Raw genomic sequence first — 25212 nt, forward strand, 5'->3', positions numbered from 1 at the left:
TTTACTTTAGTCTCATAATTTCAGGTTACATATCCTGAAAATAGTTTCCTTTGTTCTTTGTGTATCATTTCCTGAAGAAATGATAAAGTGGAAAATTGAATTCTTTTTTTTTTACCACAATTGCAGGATTGAAAACATGTTTTAAATTTAAAATCTTAACATCACATAGGAATATTTGAAACCATATGATGCACAGAGGGTGCAAAAGTGAAATTTATATGCATTGAATGTTTTGTGTTTGAAAATATGGTGTGATTCCTCATGATTTTTAGAAAGGTGTCTGGAATTTTTGCACTGAAGCAAAGTGGAAATGTAGTTGGGTTTCCTGCATAGTAAGATAGAAATGTCCATTACTTCTTCAAAAATCATGAAATAGTTCTGATTTTGCAACATTGGCATGTAGACTTGCCAAGAAATCTGACCATCAGCTAAATAGCTGTTTCTGGGAGATAAAGCCTTGAAGTCTCAGCTGAGCATGCCAGGAATAAGCTTCTATCTCAAGGCATTGGTCGGATTCTATGTGATTTCTTTTTATTGAATTGTAATTGGCTTGGGGAGAAGTGTGGGGGAGAAAGCACACTTACTTTCAATACCCTGGTCCAGATTTACTCTATAACCAGGAAACTGCTACCAGGGAGCAACACATTAATATGCATTTCCCAGCTTGCTGGCTTTTTGACACCTGATGATGTGGCAGTACATTTTAGATGATAAGGAAAATCCCTGATCACAGCAGGAACATCTGTTTTTTTCTGGCAAGAGGGAAAGTCTTCCCCCATCCAGCACACAGCTGAATGGATGCTTGGGGCAGCCTCTTAAATGGAAGATTAAAATAATTTAAAACATAAAAATAAACAAGGAGAGTAATTCCTTATAGTTATTTTTCTTATAAAATCTTTAAAGTACAGGCTTTAGTGGAATAAATTATGTCTTGTCATTAGCAATTTTAATCATTAGTATTTTTCACATTGATATTACTGAGTTTTTTTAAGTCTAAAGATTGCTGTTTTTGTTTTGATGTTTACTACTGTACAGAAATGAGACATTAATTTATTCAAGTTATGAAATTGATTTAAAATACATTCTATAGTTAAATTTTCTAATTCTATTATTTATTCTACTATAATTTGATGAACTTTTAGTACACATGAATTAATGTATGGATTCATTAATGACTTCCCCATTATAAAAATTATAAAAAATTTTATTATGAGGAGTTAATGTCAGCTTTACTTTTCTTATCCATTAACTCTTCAAAGTTGATATATAATTATAAAATTAAATAATTTTTCAAGTGTAGTGAAAAAAAGGTCCTGGCTGGGGTTGTGGCTCATGGTAGAGCACTTGCCTAGCATGTGTGAGACCCTGGGTTCTTTTCTCGGTACCACATATAAATAAGTAAAATAAAGGTCCATCAACAACTGGAAAAAAAAAAAAACCTCAAAAAATAGGTCCTTTAATCTTTAGCCATAATCTCCATACTTTGATTATTCTATGGTACCCTGCTGTATGAGCTACATGGCATAATGGACTTAAATGGAGAAATAACACTATTTTCATATGCAATTAGGAATAATCACATTTTCCAAGGACATTGTATACTGTAGGTGTGACATTAAATTGAAATATGCATACATCAATGGTACACATTTTTTAGTATAAATCTCAAAATACAATTATTACATTTCAGTGGAAGTACTTTTCATCCATGTTTATATTGATACATCTTTAAAGTGCTCCCTTAATAATTTTTGAAATAATTTATGAGAGTGTTCTTTTAAAATTCCAATTTTCTGAAAACATGTAAAATAGGAAACCTTAGAAATAATAAAGAAGCTGTCTCATTGGTGTAGGCCACTGTGTTAAATGCTTAGGTTTAAAGGTGAATGGTGATCTCTGTCCAGCCTTCACTGTAATAGTGGAAATAGCAATTTTTAAAATTAGCTAAATTATAAGTTAGAACTATAATTAAAGTAAAATTAGAATATAGAGGTAACAAGAAGCATGACATGATTAGTTCTGTTGAGAACCGGGGAATGCTCTTTAGTGAAAGTAGCATTTGAACCTGGGGTTTGAAGAATGTGAACTATTTGGGTAGAAGAAATGTTGTTGGATGTCTTAGCTCATAAACAGGGTGAGTGAAGGTGAAGAGGAGAGTGTGGGAGTGTAAGCACAGTCACCTGAAAGTTCCTCTGTCTCTGTACAGTGTTTGCCACAAAGGCCACGTGTTCCAACATATATTTGAGAAAAATTCTCAGCCAGGAAGCAGCCTAGAACATTATTTTTTAGGGCTAGAGACCGCGTCCTTTTGGAAGGCCACTGTTGTCATTTCACATGAATGATACATTGATCCTGAAGTGCAGTTATGGTCAAGAAATAAAATCTAAAAAAAGAATATTGAAACCACAAGATTTATGAACTATGGTGATTATAAAGGAAGGAGTTGAGTTTGATTCCGAATATGTTTGGGAAGGGTGCATGAGTTGACCTAGGAGGTGAGTTTCATTTTGGATCTGTCGTGTTTGATGTTTCTTTGAGGCTTCCAATTGTAAATTTATACTGAGAATTTAGGAAGATATTTAGTATTTGTGACCAGTGCCGTGTTATCAGGATAGATGGTTTTGAAATTATGCAATTTTTTTTGAGCTTGTCCAGGGAGACAGTAGTGATCAGTCCATAAAAAGAGACCTTGAGGACCCGTTTTAGGAATAAGAACAGGGATGGGGACTCAGAAGGAGCAAAGGAGTACCAGCTGCAGACAGAATTCCAAAAGGGGAAAAAATTGAGATGGTAGTAGAACCAGATCTATTATTTTAAAGATGTATATATCCCTTTTCACGTGATATTTTATCACTATGCAAACATCCAATTCCCTATCAACTTTTCACCTAACGTTTAACAATAATTAATTGAATTAATTATTCTCTTAGGAATTAAAAATAGTTGATTTTTCTAATTCTATTATTTATTCTACTCCATTACTTGGCACATTTCTGAAAAGAAAAAACTTTCCCTTGTCACTTGGCACTGTTGGTTTTTATGAAACCTTTCCTACTGAAAAGACAGGATAGGTTTTTCAGACCTTCTGTTAATGATTTAATTTCTAAGCAAGGAGTTGGTGTTATAATCATCTTAAATGGGAAATGAATAAAAGAAGGTTCCTAGTGAATGGAAACTCTAATATCCCTTACATAAAAATTGCATTTCACCCTATTTCTAATTGTTCTTCTCTTTGTAGACATTTAAGTTTCTATCACTGATTATCTATCCTTTGTGGCTTATTTGAAGTTCTTGTCAGTGTATTTATGGAATATGCTGCAAAATAATTTTTCCTTTGCTTCATTCTGAAGCACACATTTTTAGGAAAGGCTCTTAGTATTTTGACATGTGGTGAGTCTCAGTTTCTTTGTTTGCTCCATTCCTTTCCTTAGACTTGGGCATGTTTGCTCCTTATCATTTCCATGCCTGTAAGCAAGGTCAGCTCTAATCCCTGAGCATGGACCAGCATCCTTAATCTTATCAGCATTTTCTTGTGCTTGTGTTTATGTCCCATTACAGTCCCTTTACAAGCTGCACTGACCAGAAATGTATTGACTTTTACTAGTAAACTTTTTTATAGATTTTTTTTCTAATAAAAACTACTTGCTGCAAATGTTGGACTATCACAATCTAAAAATGATTTTAGCTTTTTCAGTTTAATTCTTCAAAAAAAAATCCAAAAGTTTCACATCAAAGTTTATATTGGTAAATGTATATTTATTGTTTCTTTATTTTCAAGTGTTATAGTATTGACATAGGTCCAAGACTACTCATTTGTACTTGTTTTATTCTCTGGTAGAACTAATAAAGAGAAAAGAGTAACCTGGTCTACAGCTAAGAGTTATACAATTCGATCATATTATTGCACTTAAAAAAATTGATAGTATGTGGTGCTTATATAGTTTAAGGAATGAGGAATAAGAATCAATTACATATATAATATTTATAGCCAGACTGCTCTTAGCAAAATTAAGAAGAATATTATATATCTCTTACTTTGACTAGATAGGCTAAGCAAAAGATAACATTTTAAATTTGTTCTTATGGAAGATAATTTAGATTTAGTTATTGAACTCAAAATTCAATTTCTCTACTTCGTCTTAGATTTGTCATTTCTTTTCTGAATATTAAAATTAAGTTTTAAAGCTCAAAAGTCAAAATAAGTTCTTATAATTTACTCTTGGAGTCATCCAGTAGCACTTGATTATTCTGAGGAATATTAAAACTTAGTTAATAAATATTTATTTATGTTAAGATATAGCTTATCATAACCATGTCAGAGTGAGTGATTATGTGTCTGTTAAAATGTCAGGTTTGTGATAGCTTTCACCTTATCTTGATATTTTAGTTAATCCTGACAGTTTCTGAAATAGATAACACAATAGCCCTGAGAATCTAAAATCTCTTACCCAAAGTTACAAAACTACAAGGATCCCAAAAGTAGCAAATCTATTAGCCTTCCTTATTGTCAACATTTTGGGTAAATTGTAGAAGACACCCCACGATGTAATTATGATGTTAGAAAGAAGAGTAAAAAGAGAAGATGGCACTATTAACAAATAATCAATGTCTCGCTTACAGATTTTTTTCCTTTTTAACTTTTTAAATATACTTGCTCAGCCTGGGGAAATTGAGTAAGGTGGGAGTATGAAGTATACCTAAGTGTTTTGTGTGTGTTGTGTGTGTGTGTGTGTGTGTGAGAGAGAGAGAGGGGGGGAGAGAGAGAGAGAGAGAGAGAGAGAGATTAGACTTCCCTGACCTAAGCACATTACATCATTTTTGAGGTCTAATGTGGGTGTAATGTTCTCATTCAGCTACTTTGTATAGACTTGGAAAAATATTTTAAATATGTGGAATCATTCTCCTACTACTTCTGGTCTGGTGTTTCACAAGATGCCTTTTTGTTTTTCATTTTGAATAGAAAGATGAAAACTACAGAAGCCTCCCACGGGATACTAGTAACTGGTCTAATCAATTCCAGAGAGACAATGCTCGCTCATCTCTCAGTGCCAGTCACCCAATGGTGGACAAGTGGTTGGAGAAGCAAGAACAGGTAACATAAAAGCCTCCTTGTACATGCATCCTTGGTGCAACATCCTATTTCATTCATACTTAAAACAAAGTTTCAAGTAGTAGGTTCTATGTCTGAGTCCATCTAAAACTAAATGCAGAATATTCTTGTGCTACTCAAAGGTTTCTTCTGAGTAGCTGTGAATATTTGCAGGAGATTTTCTGAAGTACTGCAGCTGGTAATGTTGCAGCAGCCCAGATATTTGGCATTGAATAATGCAGTTAGTGAGGACAATTTCAAGGCTCTTCTCTTTTTCATTAGACAGAAAGTCAAGGAATCTGAAAGGCAAATTAAAACTTTTCATTATTCCTGACTTCACTTTATGAGAGGAATATATGCCATGGTGTTGTTTTAGAATCTAGTTATCTAGTTTATTTTTGTCAGGCAGGTTTAGGCACTTATACTTTTGGTTTAGTCAGCTTTTTTTTTTTTTTTTTTTTTCCTGCTGTGACTAAAAGGACCCAACCAGAACACCTGTAGAGGAGCAAAAGTTTATTTGAGAGCTCATGATTTCAGAGGTCTTAATCCATAGATAGCAGACTCCATTCTTCATGGTTCAAGCTGAAGCTGAACATCATGGCAGAAGAGTGTGGCAAAGGGTATCAGCTCACATGATCGTTAGGAAGCAGAGTATCCACTTGCCAGATATAAATATATACCCCAAATATATATATATATATATATATATATATATATATACACCCCCTCCAGCCATACCCCGCCTGCCTTTACTTCCCACTCAGTTAATCTCGTCAAGGGATTAATACACTGATTGGGTTAAGACTCTCACAATGCAGTCACTTCTCTGAACTTTCTTGCAGTCTCACAAGTGAGCTTTTGGGGAACATCTCATATCCAAGCCAACACACCCTTCATAAATGTCAATGACTTATTTTAAGTATTCAGATTTTTAGAGTTTGGCTAGTTTACTTTGTGAAACAACCACCTAATGATTCATGAAGTCTGAATTGTTTACCATTTGCTAAAAAAAAAAGGGCTACAAATTCTGCTTGGTGGTAAAGTGCATGTTTACCACATGCAAAGTCCTGGGTTTCATCCCTAGCACCAAAGGTGGGAGGAGAAATAGCTGGACCAAGACAGTGTTATATCACTATTTGAAAAGTGCTGCTTCCTAGAAAGACTAAGAATTTACCTAGTAAGCTAATTCTTCCAATTAATTGTTTTTAATGTCTTGGATTCTTATTGAGTCATAATATTTTTCTTCCATTCCCCTTTCTCTTGCCCTTTTCTTTTGTCTTCCCGCCCCCTCCTTTCCTCTCTCCTTCATAGTGGGGAATCCCAGTGTTTTCCTTGTCATTGTAATAGTTTTTTAAAAAAGTCTCTGCCATCCATTATTGAGGCATAATTGACAAAACTGTATATATTTAAGGTGTACAAAGTGATGTTTTGATATATGCATACAATGTGAAGTCATTATCACAATCAAGACGATTAATAAATCTGTTACCTCTCATGGATAGCGTTGTGTATGTGTGAAATGAGAACATTTCATTTAATGTATTCTTTTAAAGAATTTCAACTCTGTAATGCCTTATTATTTACTGTACTCACCATGCTTTATATTGGTCTTATAACTAAAAGTTTGTACCCTTTGACCAATATTTCACATTTTCCTCCATGCCCAGCTCCTGGTAATATGAGTTCTATTTCACTTTTAAATATCAGTTAGACTATGTGGTATTTGTCTTTCTGTATATAACTTATTTCACTGAGTATAATGTTCTCTATGTTCATCCTTGTCACAAATTACAGGATTTCTTCTTTATTAAGGTTGAATAATATTCCTGTGTGTACCTCTGATTTTCTTTATCCATTTTTCTGCTGATGAATCCTTAAATTGTTTCTATATCCTGGCTATTATGAATAATTCTTTTATGAAATGGAAGGACAAATATGCTTTTAATGAGGTAATTTTATTTCTTTTAGAACATATCCATAAAGTGGAATTGCTGGATTAGATTGTGGTTCAGCTTTTACCTTTGAGCATCCATGCTGTTTGCCCCAGTGTCTGTACTAATTTACATTCCTAATGGCAGAGTGCAAGGGTTGCCTTTTCTTCATATCATCATTAACACTTTGTATCTTTTGACTGTTTGATAACAGTAGTCCTAACCAGGTAGGAGGTGACAACTCATGGTTTTGATTGACAATTCCATGATATTCAGTGATGTTGAACATGCTTTCATAGTTTTTACACTAAATACAAACATTTGTAATTCTTTGATTAATTAGTTATTTTTTTTAAAAAGTTCATATGGGTATAAAACTGTGTGAGCACTCAGTGGGAGAATGTTTTATTGTTTAAATATTTCAATAATTTTATATAATTAATAATTGTGTTGCCTAAATATTAGAATAGCAGTTTTCAGTTTAGATTAATGACATCAGTTGAAAGAAATTCTAAGCATTTTACATATTTTATCTCAGTTTGTGTTTCATATAGTACAAACCACCTAAAATAATTTTGTGAAATATTCAAATATGAACCAGCAAAAAAGGATAATTTTCCTTGTACACCACTTTTTGGTATTGCAAAGGTATTCATTTCTATCATATAGTAAGTATTAACATATCAATATTGAGATGGAAATAATTTTAAACAATTTTTTTTTAAAAAAATGGAGATTCTTCTTAGGAAACACTGATTTCTCAAAATTTCACATTTTTAAATGAATTGTTATTACAGTATTACTTTAAAATAAATGTTTTTAAGATTTGGATAGTTGAATTTGCTAGTTCCTGATACTGTTATTTGTTCAACAGTAAGTCTGGAGGGAGGGAAAGCCCTCCTAAGACTATATTTAAAACTCAGCAACCTCAAGGAAGGTCTGAATTCTCCTTCCAGGGTTCCCCTCCCCAATCCACCTTGACTGTCTTTTATTACTGGAGCCCTAACTATCACATCTTTCAAAAAGGATGGGGAACAAGGCCTTTGTCCTCTTTGTGGCTCTTTTTGAATGCAAGAAAGCCTTTCCCACAGCCTCCCAACAGATGCCCCTTAGTGTTTTGTTAGCCAAAATTGCATTACTTCTCTGCTCACTTTTAAATCAAAAGGAGTAAAATACCAGTGTTGGTTTAGACTATTGGAGCTTAACCCCCTGGAGTTAAGGGAAGAGGCTTTGTCATCACTGAATATTATCAAGGGGCTGTTAAATCAAGAAGGGAGGGCAGTATAGGCACACTGAATGACAATCTGCATTAGCTAAATATGCTAAATATGACATTTTAATTGAAATATTTGGATACAAAGATTGACAGCTCAGGGTTTTCTAAAAATGATACTACATTTAATTATATTATAAGGATATAACTAATTTTTTTTGAGAGAGAAAATTTTTAAATTATTTATTTTTTAGTTTTCGGTGGACATAACATCTTTATTTTTATTTTTTATTTTTTGTGATGCTGAAGATTGAACCCAGGGCCCCCGCGCATGCTAGGCAAGCGTGCTACCCCTTGAGCCACATCCCCAGCCCCATAAGGATATAACTTCTATCTACTGTTACAATTGTAGATTTGTTGTAAGGAAGTGGTACAGTTTCTTTTTGTAATTATAGTATAAAATGGTTGTTTTGGAGTATAAAAGATTGTTTTGAGAAAATGCCCCCCTAAGACTTAGTCTTGATTTGTTTCTGTTGACATTATTTGATATATTTGTTTCACGATAGGCAGGTTTTGGAAAAATAGGCACTCCTCATTCTATGTAGATGACATCAGCTAGTTGATTCCTAGGCCTAAACCATCTCCTTTGACTTAAGTTTAGAAAAAGATGATGCATTCATTAAATACGGTATGAATGAGACAGTATACCTAGAAAAGTAGAAGCAGTTGGTGATTTCTCTTCAGCAGAATTAGAGTGAAATTTATTTACAGAACAAGAATCCCCCCCCCCCACACACACACAGACACACACAAAATAAAACAAAGCTCAGAGTAAATTTCTTTATCAGAAGTAAGCACTATTGTTTGGACAGAAGAAGAGTTATTGGTTCCACTTTATATACTGTCAGTGCAATTTGCTTATTTTGTTAAGTATTCCCTATGAGTCATCTGACTTTAATGGCCCCATATCTATTTTGAGGCTTTTTTTCCTCCACAGTTCTTGCCATCCCAAGTAAAAAAAGTTTGCATCCCACAGAAGAAATAATGTTTTGTATTCTTAGAAATTTAAAAAAAAAAAAAAGAATAATGATCAACCCTCAGACTTTACAATTTGGGATTGCCAGGGCAGAACTCATGGCTGCCCTCCTTTCGTTATGCCTCTACACTGGAGAGGTCAAGAGAGTTCTAGGTTTTGTATGCCTTCAGTGCTTTTGTTTTTTGCTCTATTTCCTACCAGAGTGCTTGTCTCTCATTATCTCTGTTGTTGAAGGCAGTTGTTATCACATCAGCTTTGCCAATGGGAATAAACAGCTGAGAGAAAAGGACAATGGGTGCTTTGGAATGCTGAGCCAAAGGCACTTCCAGAAACCCAGAGTGTCTTGTTTTGGGCATGGACCTGATCCTACATAAGGGGATATTGAAGCTTCTTTCCTTCTGTCATGTTATTGGTAGTTTCACTTCTATAACAAAAAGGAGATGGTGTGTCTTCGTAGAACTCTGTATTGGGAAGCACTTGGGGTCAAGATGGCATGGTTTCCAGAAACAGTACTGCTTTCCAGAGACAAACTCACCTTGCTCAGAATCACCTGTAGATCAGTCCTACATCAGATTCATCTCAAAAGGCAGAGGGCTGTTTATCTTTCAAAGGACATCCTTTTGGTTTGTCAATCTGTGACTTCCGTTCTCTGAAAGATCTCAGAGGAAACACTGAGGATCTGAAAAACTAAATGGATTGTTGAAAAAGTTTTTCATGCTTCTGAAATTTTGATTCTGAGACTCAGAGGAAACAAAGAAAAAAAGCTATAGAACCCTTAGTTTTGATGTGGTAGTAGGTTTTAAGAAGTTTGAATTCTTTTAACCATTACCATTTCCCTGACTCTGCATGGACTGTAATTTAATATTGGCAGATATGGATCATAAGCTGACTTTGTTTTGTATCCTCACACTTTATTGAAACTAATGAATTCTACAAAAGAGGAGGCAGAAACTTTATAATACATGATTGGAAGTATTTAGGACCTGAGAATGAATGATCTTAAGGAAAATATAGGCTAATTGGGAGCCTGCCATTTTACTACTTTCTCTTGGTGAACAGTCCTGAACCCAATTAGCAGAAATAGCAAGGAAGTATAAGGGATCCTCTAACTGCCACTTAAGCTTAGTGAGAAGAATGACTGCCCTGACCTTTAGTGAAAAATATGTTCTAGGGTTCTTTCCATCAAGAAAAACCTCATCTAACTGGCAGATTATTCAGAAGGTGGAAAAATATCTTGAATATTTGATGAGGACACTGTTCCACTGGAAACTTAGATGTTCAATACTTTCACATTTGTCCCCTTGCCAGCCAAATAGAAATTCCACTATCCAGGGTTGTATCTTAAGGTCTCAAAGCCAGGAGTTGAGAGCAATGACAAGAGGGTGCAGGGATTGCAACCCAGGAACTGTGCATGCTAAGCATGCTCTACCACTGAGCTACAGCCCCAGTCCCCACAATGCCTTTTTTTTCCCTTGTTATTTTATATACCTTTGTTACTTGTTCAAATTATGACACATTGACTTTATATTTTTCATGCAGAGTATTTACATATCTGACCTTTGATCATATAGTCCTTTTGAAATGATAATGACTCAGATGGGAATAGTGTCTGTTTTTATGTTAGCCTGAACTTGTAGAGTCCTAGATATTACAAAAAGAATACAACCAATTTTTTTTAAGAGAGAGAGAGGGGGAGAGAGACAGTTTTTTAATATTTATTTTTTAGTTTTTGGTGGACACAACATCTTTATTTTATTTTTATATGGTGCTTAGGATTGAACCCAGAGCCCCACGCATGCTAGGTGAGCACGCTACTGCTAGAGCCACATCCCTAGCCCACAACCAAATCTTAAATATAAGATATTTGTATATGGAGAAGAATGCTAGAGAATACTTATCTTTTTTATTGTCAGAATAACCTACTTACAGATGTTTATTCTGATGCTTCTTAAACCTTCAAAAATATTTTGATGTTGTCATTAATATTGACATGATACATAATGGTTATATTCCTATATCATGCTACTCTAAATTTGTTTTATTTTTGCTTTTTATTGTATTTTTATTTACACCAAATTTTTAAATATTTAGGGCAAAAGTAAATTTAAAACATAGTGAAAAAGCATTTTTTAGTGTATTCAGGTTTTATGGAAGCATTTAAAAAATGTATTTCCTTCCATGCCCAGTCAATAAGTAATTGTGGCCCTTGGTTTTACCTATTTTCACTTTGTCTTATGAACTTGTGAGTGTTGGTGACAGACAGACTGTGGCTCCTGTTTTCATGTGATTCATCACACTTGAATTTTTTTTTTCCCTATATAGGAACATCCTGTTTCTTTCCCTAGTACTTACTAGAGTTTCTGGAATAAGGGGGTCGGGTGGGAAATCTCCCTTTCCTCAGATCTAGAACTATGTAGATGATATAAAAGAAGTTGATTTCTGTATTATAAAGTGATCATACTTTATTAATTATAGAACCAGGAGATGGCTTATTTAGAAATCTGATTACAGTAGCTGCAGACTGGCCAGTAAAATAACTCAATGGTCACAGCATTAAACAGAGAGCAATCAAAATGCAGATTTAGAAACAGAACGTCATAGTGTCTACTGTTATTTGTGGGAAACAAGGTCAGGTTCTGGTTATGCCAAAGGGTAATTGAAATGTGTTTTTATTTTAGTTCATTTTATGATTATTCTTTAATTCATGGGCACTGAGTAAGCAATGACTCTTCTGATTATTTGGTTTAAAATAACCTAAGCCCTCTCATTCTAAATTCATATAGTTGTATATTTATAGGAAGGAGATTTCTTAATATTATTTGAAAACCTTTGCAAAATTTGTTTAGAACAAACATAATTGTGTTTTTCTCTAGAAAGCACCAAATGTAGAAACTAAAAATCTCCAAGATTATATTAAAATTAAACTTAATTTTAATGATTAAAGCTAGAGGTTTTATAACAGAAAGTTGTTCTCACAATAACACCAAAAATAAAACCAAAACCATCCTTTTGAAAGAATTGTCTTCTTACCTGGATATATTAATGCAAAAGCAGATTATTTTATTGTGCTTCCATGATAGGGTGACTACTGTTACAATATATGTAAAGACTAAAGGATGTAGCATGTATTTTCCATGAGCCTTACATATATCCTACTTTTATTATCAAGTATTGTGGAGTCCTCAGTATCAATGGAGAACAGATCTGGAGTGTAGGGTCCCCTGTTGACAATCTTTTTAGAAATGATCCCTTGACTTCCTAGGGAAGTCTTTCAGGTCACAGGGAGGGCCACTTTAGTTGGCATTTTCTCCTGAGAAAGACAAGAAACATTCTGCCCTTACACATATTTACAGACAAAAAGACACTGGAGTCTGGGAAGCATGTGTCAGTATTAGAAACTTGCCCTCCAATGAGTGGGTCTTGCTTTCTGGCCCTCACATCAATGGCTATATGGCTGTATCCAAGGAAAATAAACTCCCCAACCTTCATTTTCATTGTGTACAAAATGGAAAAAATAAATTTGGCAGATATGGATTTATTACAGGTTGAAATGCAGACCAAGTTTCTGTAGAGACTTCTAAGAATCTGTTTTTCTTCCTGTCTTTCATTTTAGGTAAAAATCTGTTTAATGGTTTTACCTTAGCAACTCTGTTTTGTGTTGAGTAATTGTGTGTGTGTGTGTGTGTGTGTGTTGTGTGTGTGTGTCTGCACACGCGCGTTTTGCTGGGGATTGAACTCCTTACAGCCTCACACATGCTAGACAAGAGCTCTACCACTGAGTTCCATCCCATCCCTGACTGATTTGATTCTCTTAAATGTTATTTTCTCCTTGCATATTGGAAGGACCATTTGGTATGCTGTGCTGGTTCATTTTCATCCCTGGCGTATTTCTAATGCCCTCATCATCCTTTCAGAATTGGATTCTTGATTCTGTGGCATCTTATCAGAATTAGAATAAAATTTAATCTTTTTAAATCATCTCTGGTTCATTTCTGAAGAACATAATCTGACACCAAAATGACATTAGTGTTAATCTCTGTGTCTGCATCCATTTTAAAATATTTCCTTTTGTTTTTGGCAACCATGTGTAGTTTTAATAGGATTAAATGTAAGGATACTATTCAAGAATTCTAAGTGTCTTATGAAGGCTTCCACTTGGCCACTGGTTATGCATATGGATTCCTTTGCCATATAAGTGAGGAGAGGAGTTAGGAGGTCCAGTGTCACTCATTTTCTTTTGGAACGGATTATGCAGTTGAAGGGTTGCATATCTATTTTTTCCTTTCCCTTGATTGCTGACCATATTTATTGCTTTGTTGGCCTATGGTCCTAGAAGCCTGCAAGCAGCAATGAAGTGAGGCAGAAATTCTACTGAGTGAAAAAAAATCTTGGGAGGTGCGTGGATTAACCTTCATGGGGAATCTGTTAGTAGCTGATGATTCCCTTGCCTGTGAGTACTGCTGCTAGAATCAGACATTTGAGAGCCTGTTCAATGGATTAAGATGCATTTTCATTTTTAGCTCTGACCTTCAGGTGCCTTTTCATATTTTCACTGCAGGCAGTCTTAAAGATTTTTGTTGTGAGTTGTGTGATTAAATATGATGGTAGAAAGAATACTTGCTTTATATTATATTCCCACCCATCTGTATGTCATTTGCTTTTGAAATTTTGGGTTTTATTTCTATATTTCATGAACAGTAGAACTGCTGTTCTTTAAAAAATGCTGGTAAAGAACTTGCATTAACATTTTTAGCCTACAATATGTTGTTTTCACTACCTATTTCCTACAGCCTGCTTGTAGAAATTGAATCATTCATAAGCCATTTTTAATTTGCAGATTTTATGATCGAGGTATATATACTTTTCTTCAGTGCTACACAGACTTTTCCCACCTACCTTGAACATGGACATGAAGTGGTCCTAAAATGTTCCTATTTTAAGGGATAAAACATTTTGTTCATTGGTTTTATGTCTTTATCTCCACTGTGGTCTATGTGAGTGTGCCCTGTAACATTTTTCATTGGTTCTGTATATCAACAAGTCTTTTTGTTTTTTTCTTCTGTTTTTCATGTTTTTCTCAAATGTTATGGCTAAGAATGTAGATCACTTTTCCTTTTTTTTTTTTTTTTTTTGTTCCCTTACCCCTATGTTAGGGATGGGACCAAAGGCTGTGCATATTAGTTAAACTCTCTACAACTGAGCTACACACTCAGCCCGAGATGAGTTTTTTGAAATACCTGAACAAATTATAAAGAGGTTAAAGTACTGGGAATAAATGTTGTTTCTACAACACACACGTGCTGGTATTGGGGAAAAATTAGAATGGGCCTTTGGGTTTCATTTCACAAGTGAATATTGGTTCTACTCCTTTACAGTACATGTTATTTTTGAAATCTTTTTTATTTATTTATTTTTAGTACATCAAACTATACAAGATTGTGAGCATGAGCATTTTTTTCTCTTTTTCTTCAAGAAGTATAATTTCCATATTGTGAGATGGGATTGCATTGTTGATATTTATTGGAATTAAGTTAAACTCTTGGAGAAGCACTGGTAATCCCTTGAATTGTTAAAAATCATTCATTACCTGGGCCTTTATGACTTAGCTTCCTATTCCACTGAGAAGATAGAAGCAGAGGGTATAAACATCCCTGTATTCCCACCATCAAGTCCACCTCTTGGTGCTGGGACTCTACTTAATCATTCCAGGAGGAGGCTTCCTTCACCTCTCACCTGCCAGTGTCCTCACTTCTGTGCTGTCTCCCATTCTTCTCAGACTTTGGACTCTGTTCTTATATTGAACTCATAGACAACTACCTAGTCATGAGTATCTTTGTCTCTCTCTGCTAGATCTTTCCAATCAGCAAAATATGGATTCAACTAACTCCGCCCCTTTCCCTCTCCTAGCCTTTCTCCTACTGTTGCCTCAGCCTGGCTTGCTGTCCTCATAATTCTCAGATTTGGTTCCTTCTTATCTTTCATATAAAGGATCACATGAAAGAACCTTCCTTAATCCTCACATTTGAAAGAGGATGATATCCTTGCTGCCTTCCATTATTGTGTCTTTGCTCACTATCCTCTTCTTTATAACATTCATGAATTCCAATGTGTCTTTGTTTCTATCCATTTGTTGCTCTAAAATAGTCTTTGTTGTTAGATGTTTGTAAATACTAAGCCCTTCTTTTCTATTCTCCTCCCTTCCCCCCTCTCTCTTTCTTCCTTTCTTTCATAAATGTTTGAATAAATTGAAAAGAAAAAGTCCCTATAATGATTCCACTTTTTCTTTCTTTCCTTTTTTAATTATTATTATTATTATTGTTGTTGTTGTTTGTTTATTTGCAGTTCTAGAGACTGAACATAGGTCCTCATATATGCTAGGCAAGTTTTCTACCACTGACGTATACCCCTAGACCTCCTTTTATTTTGAGATACAATCTCTTTAAGTTACCCTGGCTGATCTTAAACGTGGGATTGCGGGTGTGTACTTCCTGGCTGACATCACTTTTTCTGATACTATGTATTATTGGTTGATTCTTTATGGAGTTAGCTAAATTGACTATTTCAAAATACTGTATGATAGTGTGACTTTCATTAATTATGAGCTAAAGAGTTCAGATTATAGGTAAATGAACAAAAACTTGCTACATGTTAAGACATGGACATTGTCAGACCTATTAATGCAGTAGTATTATTGCATTGTTGGTACTTGATCACAAAATTGCTGTTTCTCAGCATCTATATATGATGAAAAAGAAGATTGAGAAATTATTACAGATTAAAGGACCAACAAATGATGGGTAAATGTAAGTTCTTTCAAGGAAAAGCAATGTTCCTACTTTGAAAAACTAGATGGCATTGGCAGGGGAGGTTGCTTAGTGGTAGAACATTTGCCAGTCTGTTTGTGCCCTAGGTTTAATTCCCAGCACTGCCATAAAAAAAAAAAAAAAAAAAGCTTGATGTGATAGAAGAGCACAGCATTTCATATCCATAAGGGTGATCACTTGTGAATTCTCTTTGAGAATGTCTTACAAAAGTGAGCATGGATTAAGTGTTAAAAGATGACTGAGCACAATCAGTCTTCTCCCTGCCTCACAATGAGGTCTGCTGCATTATAGTTGATCACAATGGATCTGGGAAACCTGTCTCTAAGGGCTTTCCAGAGCAGGTGATGGGAGTAGTGGGCAAGAGTTGCTCCTACTTAAATTAGGTTTTTATGGGACACAAGAAAGGATAAAAGGCCAAAACATATTATTATAAACCCAAGATTGTTGTCAGTTTTATAAGCTCTAAAACATTTAATTAAATATTTAAATGTTTAATTATCAGAAAACAAAGTTTCTATGTAACTAGAAAAAATATTTGAGCAAACTGTTTGATTATGATAAATAATATAAAAACAATTGAATTGAATGTAATATAGTTAATAGTCTCCTGAAAATGCCATATCATTTTACTGTGAGTTTTTTTTTCCAGAATTTGGAGGCCTTTTCATATAATAGGATGGAAATGAATTATACTATCAGTTTAGGACTCCAAAATGGCAAAAATTTCCTTTTAGATATGATTTTTTTTCTCTTTTTATGGAAACAACAGATTACTGGCCCTTGAATGTTCAATTTATAAAATATAAATATAAATTCTAATATACCTTTAATGTTGTATATAGTGTATATCTTTTTTTAGTTTGTTTTTTCTTATCTGATTCCTTGAGTATAGCTTCTTTTTATGTATGCTTTTTTTATATATGATATTTTGATATGGAAATTATTTTGAGTTTTATAAATTGCTTCAGAGAGAAACTATTCATTATTTATTATGGTATTGTACAAAAAGTTTCTTAGTTAATGGAATTGATTCTGTTATGAAGATGATCTCATACAGGCTATAAAGAGTGTTTATTTATTTATCTATTTATTTATTCATTTATTTTACTGTGGATTGAACCCACTGAGCCCCATCTACAGCCTTGTTTTTTATACTGTGTGACAGAGTTTCACTAAGTTGCATAGGGCCTTGCTCATTTGCTGAGGCTGGCCTTGAACTTGTGATCTTCCTGCCTCAGCCTCCCAAGTTGCTGGTATTATAGGCATGCACCACCAACAGCATTTTATTTTTTAAGTGGTAATATGTATGTATTTGTTCATTATTGTTCTGAGTGGTAATTAGGCACCTATGGGATATGAGTAATTAGAATCAGAGGTCTTTCCTGTGACAATGGAATATTGAGTTACATTGAACTGTATGGTGATTAATTCATCACATTATTATTTTTAAGATTGTGTTTGATTTTTGCATAGGAAATAAATACACAGTTCCCAAAGCAAACATTATACATATATATATATATACAAAACAATAGTTTCTCTCCCACAGCTCTTTCAGCCACTCTTTTTCCCATATGTGAATCCTTTCAAAATGGTACCATAATTTTTAGAAGAAATACAAAATATATTGTCTTTCTACATTCGGATATAGATAACATTTATAATTTTCTGTGCTGTTGCTATTATTTGTTTAATATAGCTTGGTAATATTTTGTAATGAACACATAAAAAGTGTCCATTTTTGAAATAGTTTTATAATTTTCCTTTGTGTAGATAGGCTGTTATCTGCAGATGGAGATTTAGGTTGTTTACTGTCATTTGCTGTTTCAAAGAATACTGCAATAGATAATCCTTCTTTGTATCCTTTTGTATTATATCTGAGATAAATGTATAAAAATGTACTTGTACAAAGAATGCATTGTATAAGAATGTATACATTTATAACTGATAGATGTTTCCAGACTGACCTCATAGACACTGGACCAAGTTACATTCCCTAGTAATGCCCAAGAGATCCCATCCTCTCTATCAAATCACCTTACCACAGGATTATCTATGCAGTATTGATCAGTATCACTCAACTGACCAAATCAGATAGCCTTCTAAAGTATTTCCCTAATATAGGAGGCTATTGACAACTTATAGGCTGTAAATGGGCTTTCTCTATTGTTTTAGTCAGTCTTTTTTTTTTTTTTCTGCTGTGACTAAAAGACCTGACAAGAACAATTTTAGAAGGAAAAGTTTATTTGGGGACTCACAGTTTCAGAGGTCTCATACATAGACATGTGGCTTCATTGCTCAGGGCTCAAGGGGAAGCTGAACATCACGGTGGAAGAGTGTGGTAGAAGACAGCAGCTTAAGACATCACACTATGAAACAGAGAGAGCAACTCATTAAGAACAAAATATATACCCAAAGGCACCCCCCCAAACCAGAGACCCACCTCTTCCAGGTACACAATAGCAGCCTATAGTTACCACTCAGTCAATCCCTATGGGGAATTAATTAACTGATTGATTAACTAACTGATTAAGGCTCTCATAACCCAATCATTTCAACCTCTAAACCTTGCATTGCCTCACAGGTAAGGTTTTGGGAGAAAGCTAATATCCAAATCATAACATCTACGGTGATGAGCCCAGGCTGTTCAAATCTATTCCCTTCTCCGGATTAAATAAACAACACTTAAAGAAAATCAAGAGTTTGGGACAGGCTTTTGAGTTTTGCTCATTAGCTGACTCATTAGCTCATTAAATACTTCTTTTTAAAAACATTTTTTTTTTTTAAAGGAAGGGGTGTTGGGTCTTGAACCCTAGCTAGGCCTCTTGCATGCTAAGCTCATATTGTACCACTGAAGTATACTTCATATGTTAGGTTTCTATTTGCTGCTTATAATTCTTACAATAACTTGGATACATGAATTCGATAGGAACAAAACCAATAATTTTCTTGTACCTTGGTATACACAAAGATGACATGCTATTGTAATTTATTTCTATGTTAACACCTTTTTCCATTATGCCTTGGATTGTATGTTACACAATAATATAGAAACCACCGTATGAACGATTTCAAATTGTGGGAATTAATGCAGTCTTCTTGTCATCTTAAATATGCTATAATGTTCTTGATTGTTGGGATTCGTTGAAGATAATTTATCTTGAAAATGAGATGGGTATTGATGGAATGTGCTATTGGGGGCTTGAAATTTTTGATAAATAGATATTAGTAGTATTTAACTTCTGGCCACCCTCAATCAATGAAGGATTGCTGACAGTTTATTTTCTGTTATAGTTTATGACCTATTAGGACCAGGTGTTCTGTTCTTTTTTCCATTGTTCCATCACTTGTTAGCTTAGTTGAAGTGTCCTGGATGATAAGAATCCTGTCTCTAAATGTACTGATTGGTTTACTTGGGAAACCCCTTATTTTAGATTTTTTTTGATATTTAAAATTTTTTTCCCTTTTTGATGTATATGGTAAGATGTTGGCATTTGTGGTTAAAAAAAAAAAGAAAATATCAGAAATGGCCATAAGTACAGTGCTTTTTCTCCTTAGATTTTTTCCCCTGTTATTTATAACATTGAAATATAGATGTGTAATGAGAGTGTTATGTAAAATATGAATAACATGTGGAATTTCTAAAGATGCATTTAAGTATCTAGGATAATGCAATCTGTGTTTCCTTTTAAAGACTTTTTACCATTCCGTAACCCATGTTTTCAGACATCTTTATCTGTAATTTATTAAATGCTGTGCCTCATAAAAACAGAAAAATAATTTGAATAGCTTAGGGTAAAGCCCCTGTGAACATGAGTAAGCACTCACATGTGAACTTGTTATTTTATCTTGAGGCTTTTAAAATTTATTTTTCTTTACTAAAGACAACATCACTTGGGATTCTAACACTTCCATCTTTTTGCAGCACTGATTGTTAATCTTTACTTTTCTTATTCCTTTTCTCTGTACTTCTATCCCTGGTGATTCTTTTCCTTGTCCATTCATCCCTCGCCATCCCCATTTCTCCTTTCCATATTCAGACTGCCATCAGCTTTCATGTAATAGCCTGCAGTCCCTGTCATCTGACTGTCCATGGCAGTCCTTGATGTGTGATAAAGAACACTACTTTATACTCCAGGGCTTTGTCCATTTTTAGGAGCACCAAGAACTAATGTGCTTAATTTCTGCTTGAAGTCACAGTGACTTGGATTGAAATAGCATGTTATGTTAAGAAAGTTCCTGAAATTCCTAAGCCTTTAGAGCAAGCTTCCTGGCTTTCTGCAACATATTTCAGAGGATTGTGAGGACCTCCTTCTTTTCTTCTCTCCTCCAGCCATCCATTATTTCTGACACCAGTCTCCTTAAGCTCCTAAGGCTTAGCCACATGCTGTCTTTGCTAAAACCAAAACACACAGTAGAGTCTTAGTATTTTTCCCATCATGGCCCTTACCAGATTTCATTTGAATTACATGTCTTTCTCTTTGAGGGCAGGACCCATTTGTATTCCCCAGGATGCCTTCATTTGTTTCTTTCCTTTTTGAGGGATGAATGAACACCTAGACTTCTGGTGGCATTGGATCTCCTTCATATACTTGAGCTTCTCAGCCTAACCATAGTTTTATTGAATACATTTGTTATTGTAAATGACTATCTGCTTGTAATTTGTATATCGGAAGATATTTTTTTTCTTAAACATTTGAATAGTAAACATTTTGATAAGAAATATCTTATTCCATAGACAGTATATGTTTTTCTACATTAAATGTTTAAGACTCCCCTCTAGCTCAAGCTAGAGAAAGTTTGAGGGGAGAGCAAGGAATGTTAGTTTGATTATATCAGCAGAAATCTAGGCTTTTGGACTTATTCCTGTTTTAAAGTCCTTGGAGGGAACTAATTTTCCTGAGAACTTTGTATTTTAATCATAAACAGACCCAATGCAATAATACTTTCATAAACCTTTGGCTGAGACTTTGGTATTAATGTCCTGAACTTTTAAAAAGAGAAACATATTTTTGTGCATTTGCCAAGAAAAATAGATCTCAATTCAAATAAGAATAATGTATTTATTATTTTAAAGAGATTTTTCCAGTGAGCAGTGTGTTAAACTTTTTTTGCTAAATTAGTTGTCTAGTGTTGGACATGATACAGGCAGGGAGTTGATGTATTTTCTGTTGCTCAGTATAATGACTTTGAATTTAAAAGTTTTGGCTTTTGACATGCCAGTAAGTTATGGTGGATTGTATGTTATTACTTAAGTATTAACTTTTATTTCTTTTGTTTATTTTTTTATTAATGGATGAATCCTATGTTTTATTTCTTAAATACCTTTGTAACGGCAAAATATGCAGAACAAATGTTGAAGATAGAATTATTTTCTTTTAAACAGTTTTATTTTAATGTTTTTCTTTTAAGATATATCAGCAGTTTATCTTTGCTATTAGTAAGTAGCTGAAACCTCTCTTTGACTCTGTGACATCCTTCTGTGGCTTCTTTGACATTTTCTTTCTAAGCTCACTTGTATTATTGCCAAAAAGTCTTTTTGTTCTATTTGCCCAAATATGAGTCCTTTCTTTAGATGTGATGTCTTATGCATTTCATTGGTGAATTTCTGTTCTGCTGGTTTCTCTTCCCATCCATTTAGTCTTGTGTGTACCCTCAAGTACTGGCTAGTCCTATCTCAGAGTACTAGCTCAGTTTCAGCATGAGTGAATGTTTTACATGAAGTTGTGCAATATATATCAGCCTTGGTATGCAGAAATATCTCATCATTTGTGAAATTATAAGTTATTTTCAAATGTTTTCCAGACCTAGAAAATTCCACGATGGTCCATGATTTTCTTATTTCTTTCAATTCCGCCATGTGTCTCCTCAGTTTCAAATATATATTTTCTTCTTCTTCATATTTCTTCTACTGCCAGGTGCCATATATTTTGCCTTCATTCTTGCATATGTACATATCTTTCAACTTTCATAGCACCTGTTCTCATTTTAGCCATATTCCTTATGACTGAACTGATGTAATTGTCTCTCTGTACCGTATGTTCCTTTTAAAAATCAATTCTACATATTCTTATTCACTTGATCTTACAAACCACCATTTGGTTACCTTAACCAAGTTTTAAAGCATGAAGGAATTCACCATTGTACCCTGATTCATTAGCTTGATATTCTGTGTTCTCTGTGATCTACGTTCCAACTTTACTTTTTTAGACATCATCTTCTACATTGATCTCATGTATTCCATGATATAAGTGGACCACTGTACCTTCGGTTAAAGGCTGTTCCTCTTCCTCAGATATACCTGGAATGATAGACTCCCCCCACCATTTGAATTGGCCTTGTGTCATTTGTTGTTTAAATTAGTCTTTTATCATACTGTATTAGAACTTGATCTGAAACAGCACTCAGCTTGAAAAGTGGAAGGAGTGGAAGGATCAAGGTTGTTTGTCATGCAGAACAAAGTTGGATCTTGGCATGCTACTTATGAACAGGAATTCTGAGTAAGCTATTAACCTCTAGATTCTGTAGGAACTGGAACCTGAAATTAAATGGTCACTTAAGGAGACAAACATTCCAAAAATCTGCCTTAACAACAACCAAAATAGTGTCGTAAAAATTTAAGGAAACCCAAGCAGCTCATTTCTATTAATAATCTTTTCACAAAATATCAATTCCTTATAATCCTAAGAACAATTGCTAGATAGTTTTTTGTTTGTTTGTTTGTTTGTGTGTGTGTGTGTGTGTGTGTGTGTGTGTGTATGTGTGTGGTTGTTGTGGAGTAAAGGATGTTCTGGTGCTTCCTGTAAGTGTAGCATCCTAGGAGCAAGTGATGTAATGTGCTCATGACCTAAAGGCTTTGGTTTGATTTCCTGCCTGAGGCATTTATTATCTTGACCTCTTTAGCCACCTTTTCTTCACTTGGGTAATTGGGAAAATTCCCTCTTTCTTCCTAATACACTTTTTACAAGCTTTAATGATCCTACCATAGTGGTAACAGCTTATGCTCTTGACTCCAAAAAATGATTTTTGCATTCCTTAGCTGTGTGACCTTGGCAATGGTGATTGAGTCTTTTCCTGTTACCATTTTCTTCTTTATAAATGATAGGTGATAGAATCTGTCTCATAAATTTGGGAAGGATTAGGTAAATAACATAGCTCAATTGTTAATAAATGTTAGTAGTTTAATTACCATAATGTGCTAATTTAAGCTTAATGTAAAATTTATTGTTCTCAGTCATTTACTCTGTTCCTAGTGGTTGCTCCATGTTTTCAATCATTACATAGAAAACTTGCTGCTTATCTTTGAATGTAAGACCTTATTGGATTGTATGATAAGCAAATTTTATATAAGACTCTATTCTTTCATTAAAGATTCTAGGTTATGATTTGCTGTATCTAAAAGAAAGTTTTAGTATATGATCATCATTATCTTTTTAATTTCCATGTTGTAGATGATTAAGGTTTTCATATAGTCATACATAAGGCTAAAATCCATTGATGAAAAAATTTAGCCAAGACTATGCCACACAGCATATTGTCTTACTCTTCTGGAAATGTAAAAACTTAAATGTCTCTTTTTAGCTTTTTCTTTTTCGTTTTAAACTTGTGGCGCTAAGCTTCTCATCTAGGCTGATCTTTTATTTAAATTCCCAGAGTTATCTATATTGAAGTAAACTTAAAACTGGCATCTCAATTCTATGACTGTATTTGCTATCTCAGGTCGTAAGTGTTTCAGTTAGCATTCTTGAGACTTAAATGTTTACTCCCAATTTCTGAGATTTCGCTGTTTTTTTTTTCCCTCTTTGATTCAGAGTAACAGTCCTTTTCAAGTTCTATGCTAAAACTCCTTTGGGTGTTAAAATATATGTTTTATTGTGATTTGAAAATTAACACTAGAATTTATAAAACTCAGTGTCCAAAAAATTATAAAATTAAAAAAAATATATTGTCTACTGTTACTCTTTAACTTTCTACTTTCAGCCTAGGCTGGAGGCCTTTCTTGGGTGCACCATTTTGCATTGCTTGCAAATTTTCATTGATATTTTGCATAGTTAATTTAATATTTTTTGGTTTGTGTGTGTTTGTGCCAAATTACATAAAATCATTTAGTTTCAGTATTTTTGTGTGGCTTCCTTTAGTTTATAATATAGACTACAACTAGTTCTTGCCTTCTTTAACCCTATCAGTAGTTTGAATTTGCAAAATCACTGGCTGTAAAATCCTCTCCTGGTCCTTTTTTCCACATTGGCTGGCTCTGACCTCTTTTCCTAGAAGATTGCAGAAGAAAATATTGCAGTCTTCTTTCATCCAAACAGTGAAAGGCAATGTCAATTTCATCCGTATTTTGAATAATTAATTTGTACTGTAATGTGAGTTTTTAATCCTTCAGTTCTAAACTTTAATAATCCAAATATAAGCAATTTGTAGGCTTTTAAGTATTTTTAACAGTAAAGCAATCAGAAGATGAGGTTTTGTATTCATCTCTTGATATTGTATAGTAATTGTGGTCAGGGTTGCCAGCAAAGTGTCTTCTTCAATTTGGCTTCCTATCTTAAAGGTTGTGACAATGGTAGAAAGAAACTAGGGGGTGGTTTTTTACTTGAAACCATTTTTTGGGGAGCTGCCCACCTTGCAGGATCCCCAATCTACCTGCTTTCCCCGTTTTGTAGCATTTTCTGGTTGACATAACATATCTCCACTCTTCTCCTTTGGTTCAACATGATGACTGGGGGATTTGTGTCTTCTTACTTTGCCACAGAATTCCCATTTCATCTGGACCCCTTCCATAACTCTACACATCTTGACTAGCTCTCATTTTACTCTTCTTCACAATAAGGAATTTTAATTGAATTCTTTGAGAGTCAGCTATATTCTCAACATTGAGAGCGGGGAAAATTTACAAAGAAGAACATTCTTTTGAATAGTGTGAATATTTTACCATTAAATTTTAGGGCTTCAGCTTCCAGCATTATGAGTAATTTTAGGTTTCAACTTAACGTGTATTGTTATTGAGAAATGATTTTAAATTAAACTTTTAAAATCAATCAGAGAGGTTTGATTTCTAAGTTGTCTTTTCAATTTGAAGAAGTAGATTTGGTAGCACTGTAATACTTTTGTTC

At 34.1% G+C, this 25212-nt stretch overlaps 1 protein-coding gene across 24 annotated transcripts in view; it reads left to right on the forward strand.

The window, feature by feature from the left end:
* Positions 1 to 25212, forward strand: part of Pard3 (par-3 family cell polarity regulator) — a 669836-nt gene that overhangs the window by 321638 nt on the left and 322986 nt on the right. For 21 of the 24 annotated variants that reach the window (XM_078023399.1, XM_078023411.1, XM_078023404.1 and 18 more), the window contains exon 5: positions 4961 to 5092. The exons of the other annotated variants lie outside the window; for them this stretch is intronic. In XM_078023399.1, the coding sequence (XP_077879525.1) occupies positions 4961 to 5092 (132 nt within the window). The remainder of the gene's footprint in view (positions 1 to 4960; positions 5093 to 25212) is intronic. 24 annotated transcript variants of the gene reach the window in all.

This window comes from Ictidomys tridecemlineatus, chromosome 10 (genome assembly GCF_052094955.1).
Source record: "Ictidomys tridecemlineatus isolate mIctTri1 chromosome 10, mIctTri1.hap1, whole genome shotgun sequence".
In the NCBI taxonomy this organism is placed as follows: domain Eukaryota; kingdom Metazoa; phylum Chordata; class Mammalia; order Rodentia; family Sciuridae; genus Ictidomys; species Ictidomys tridecemlineatus.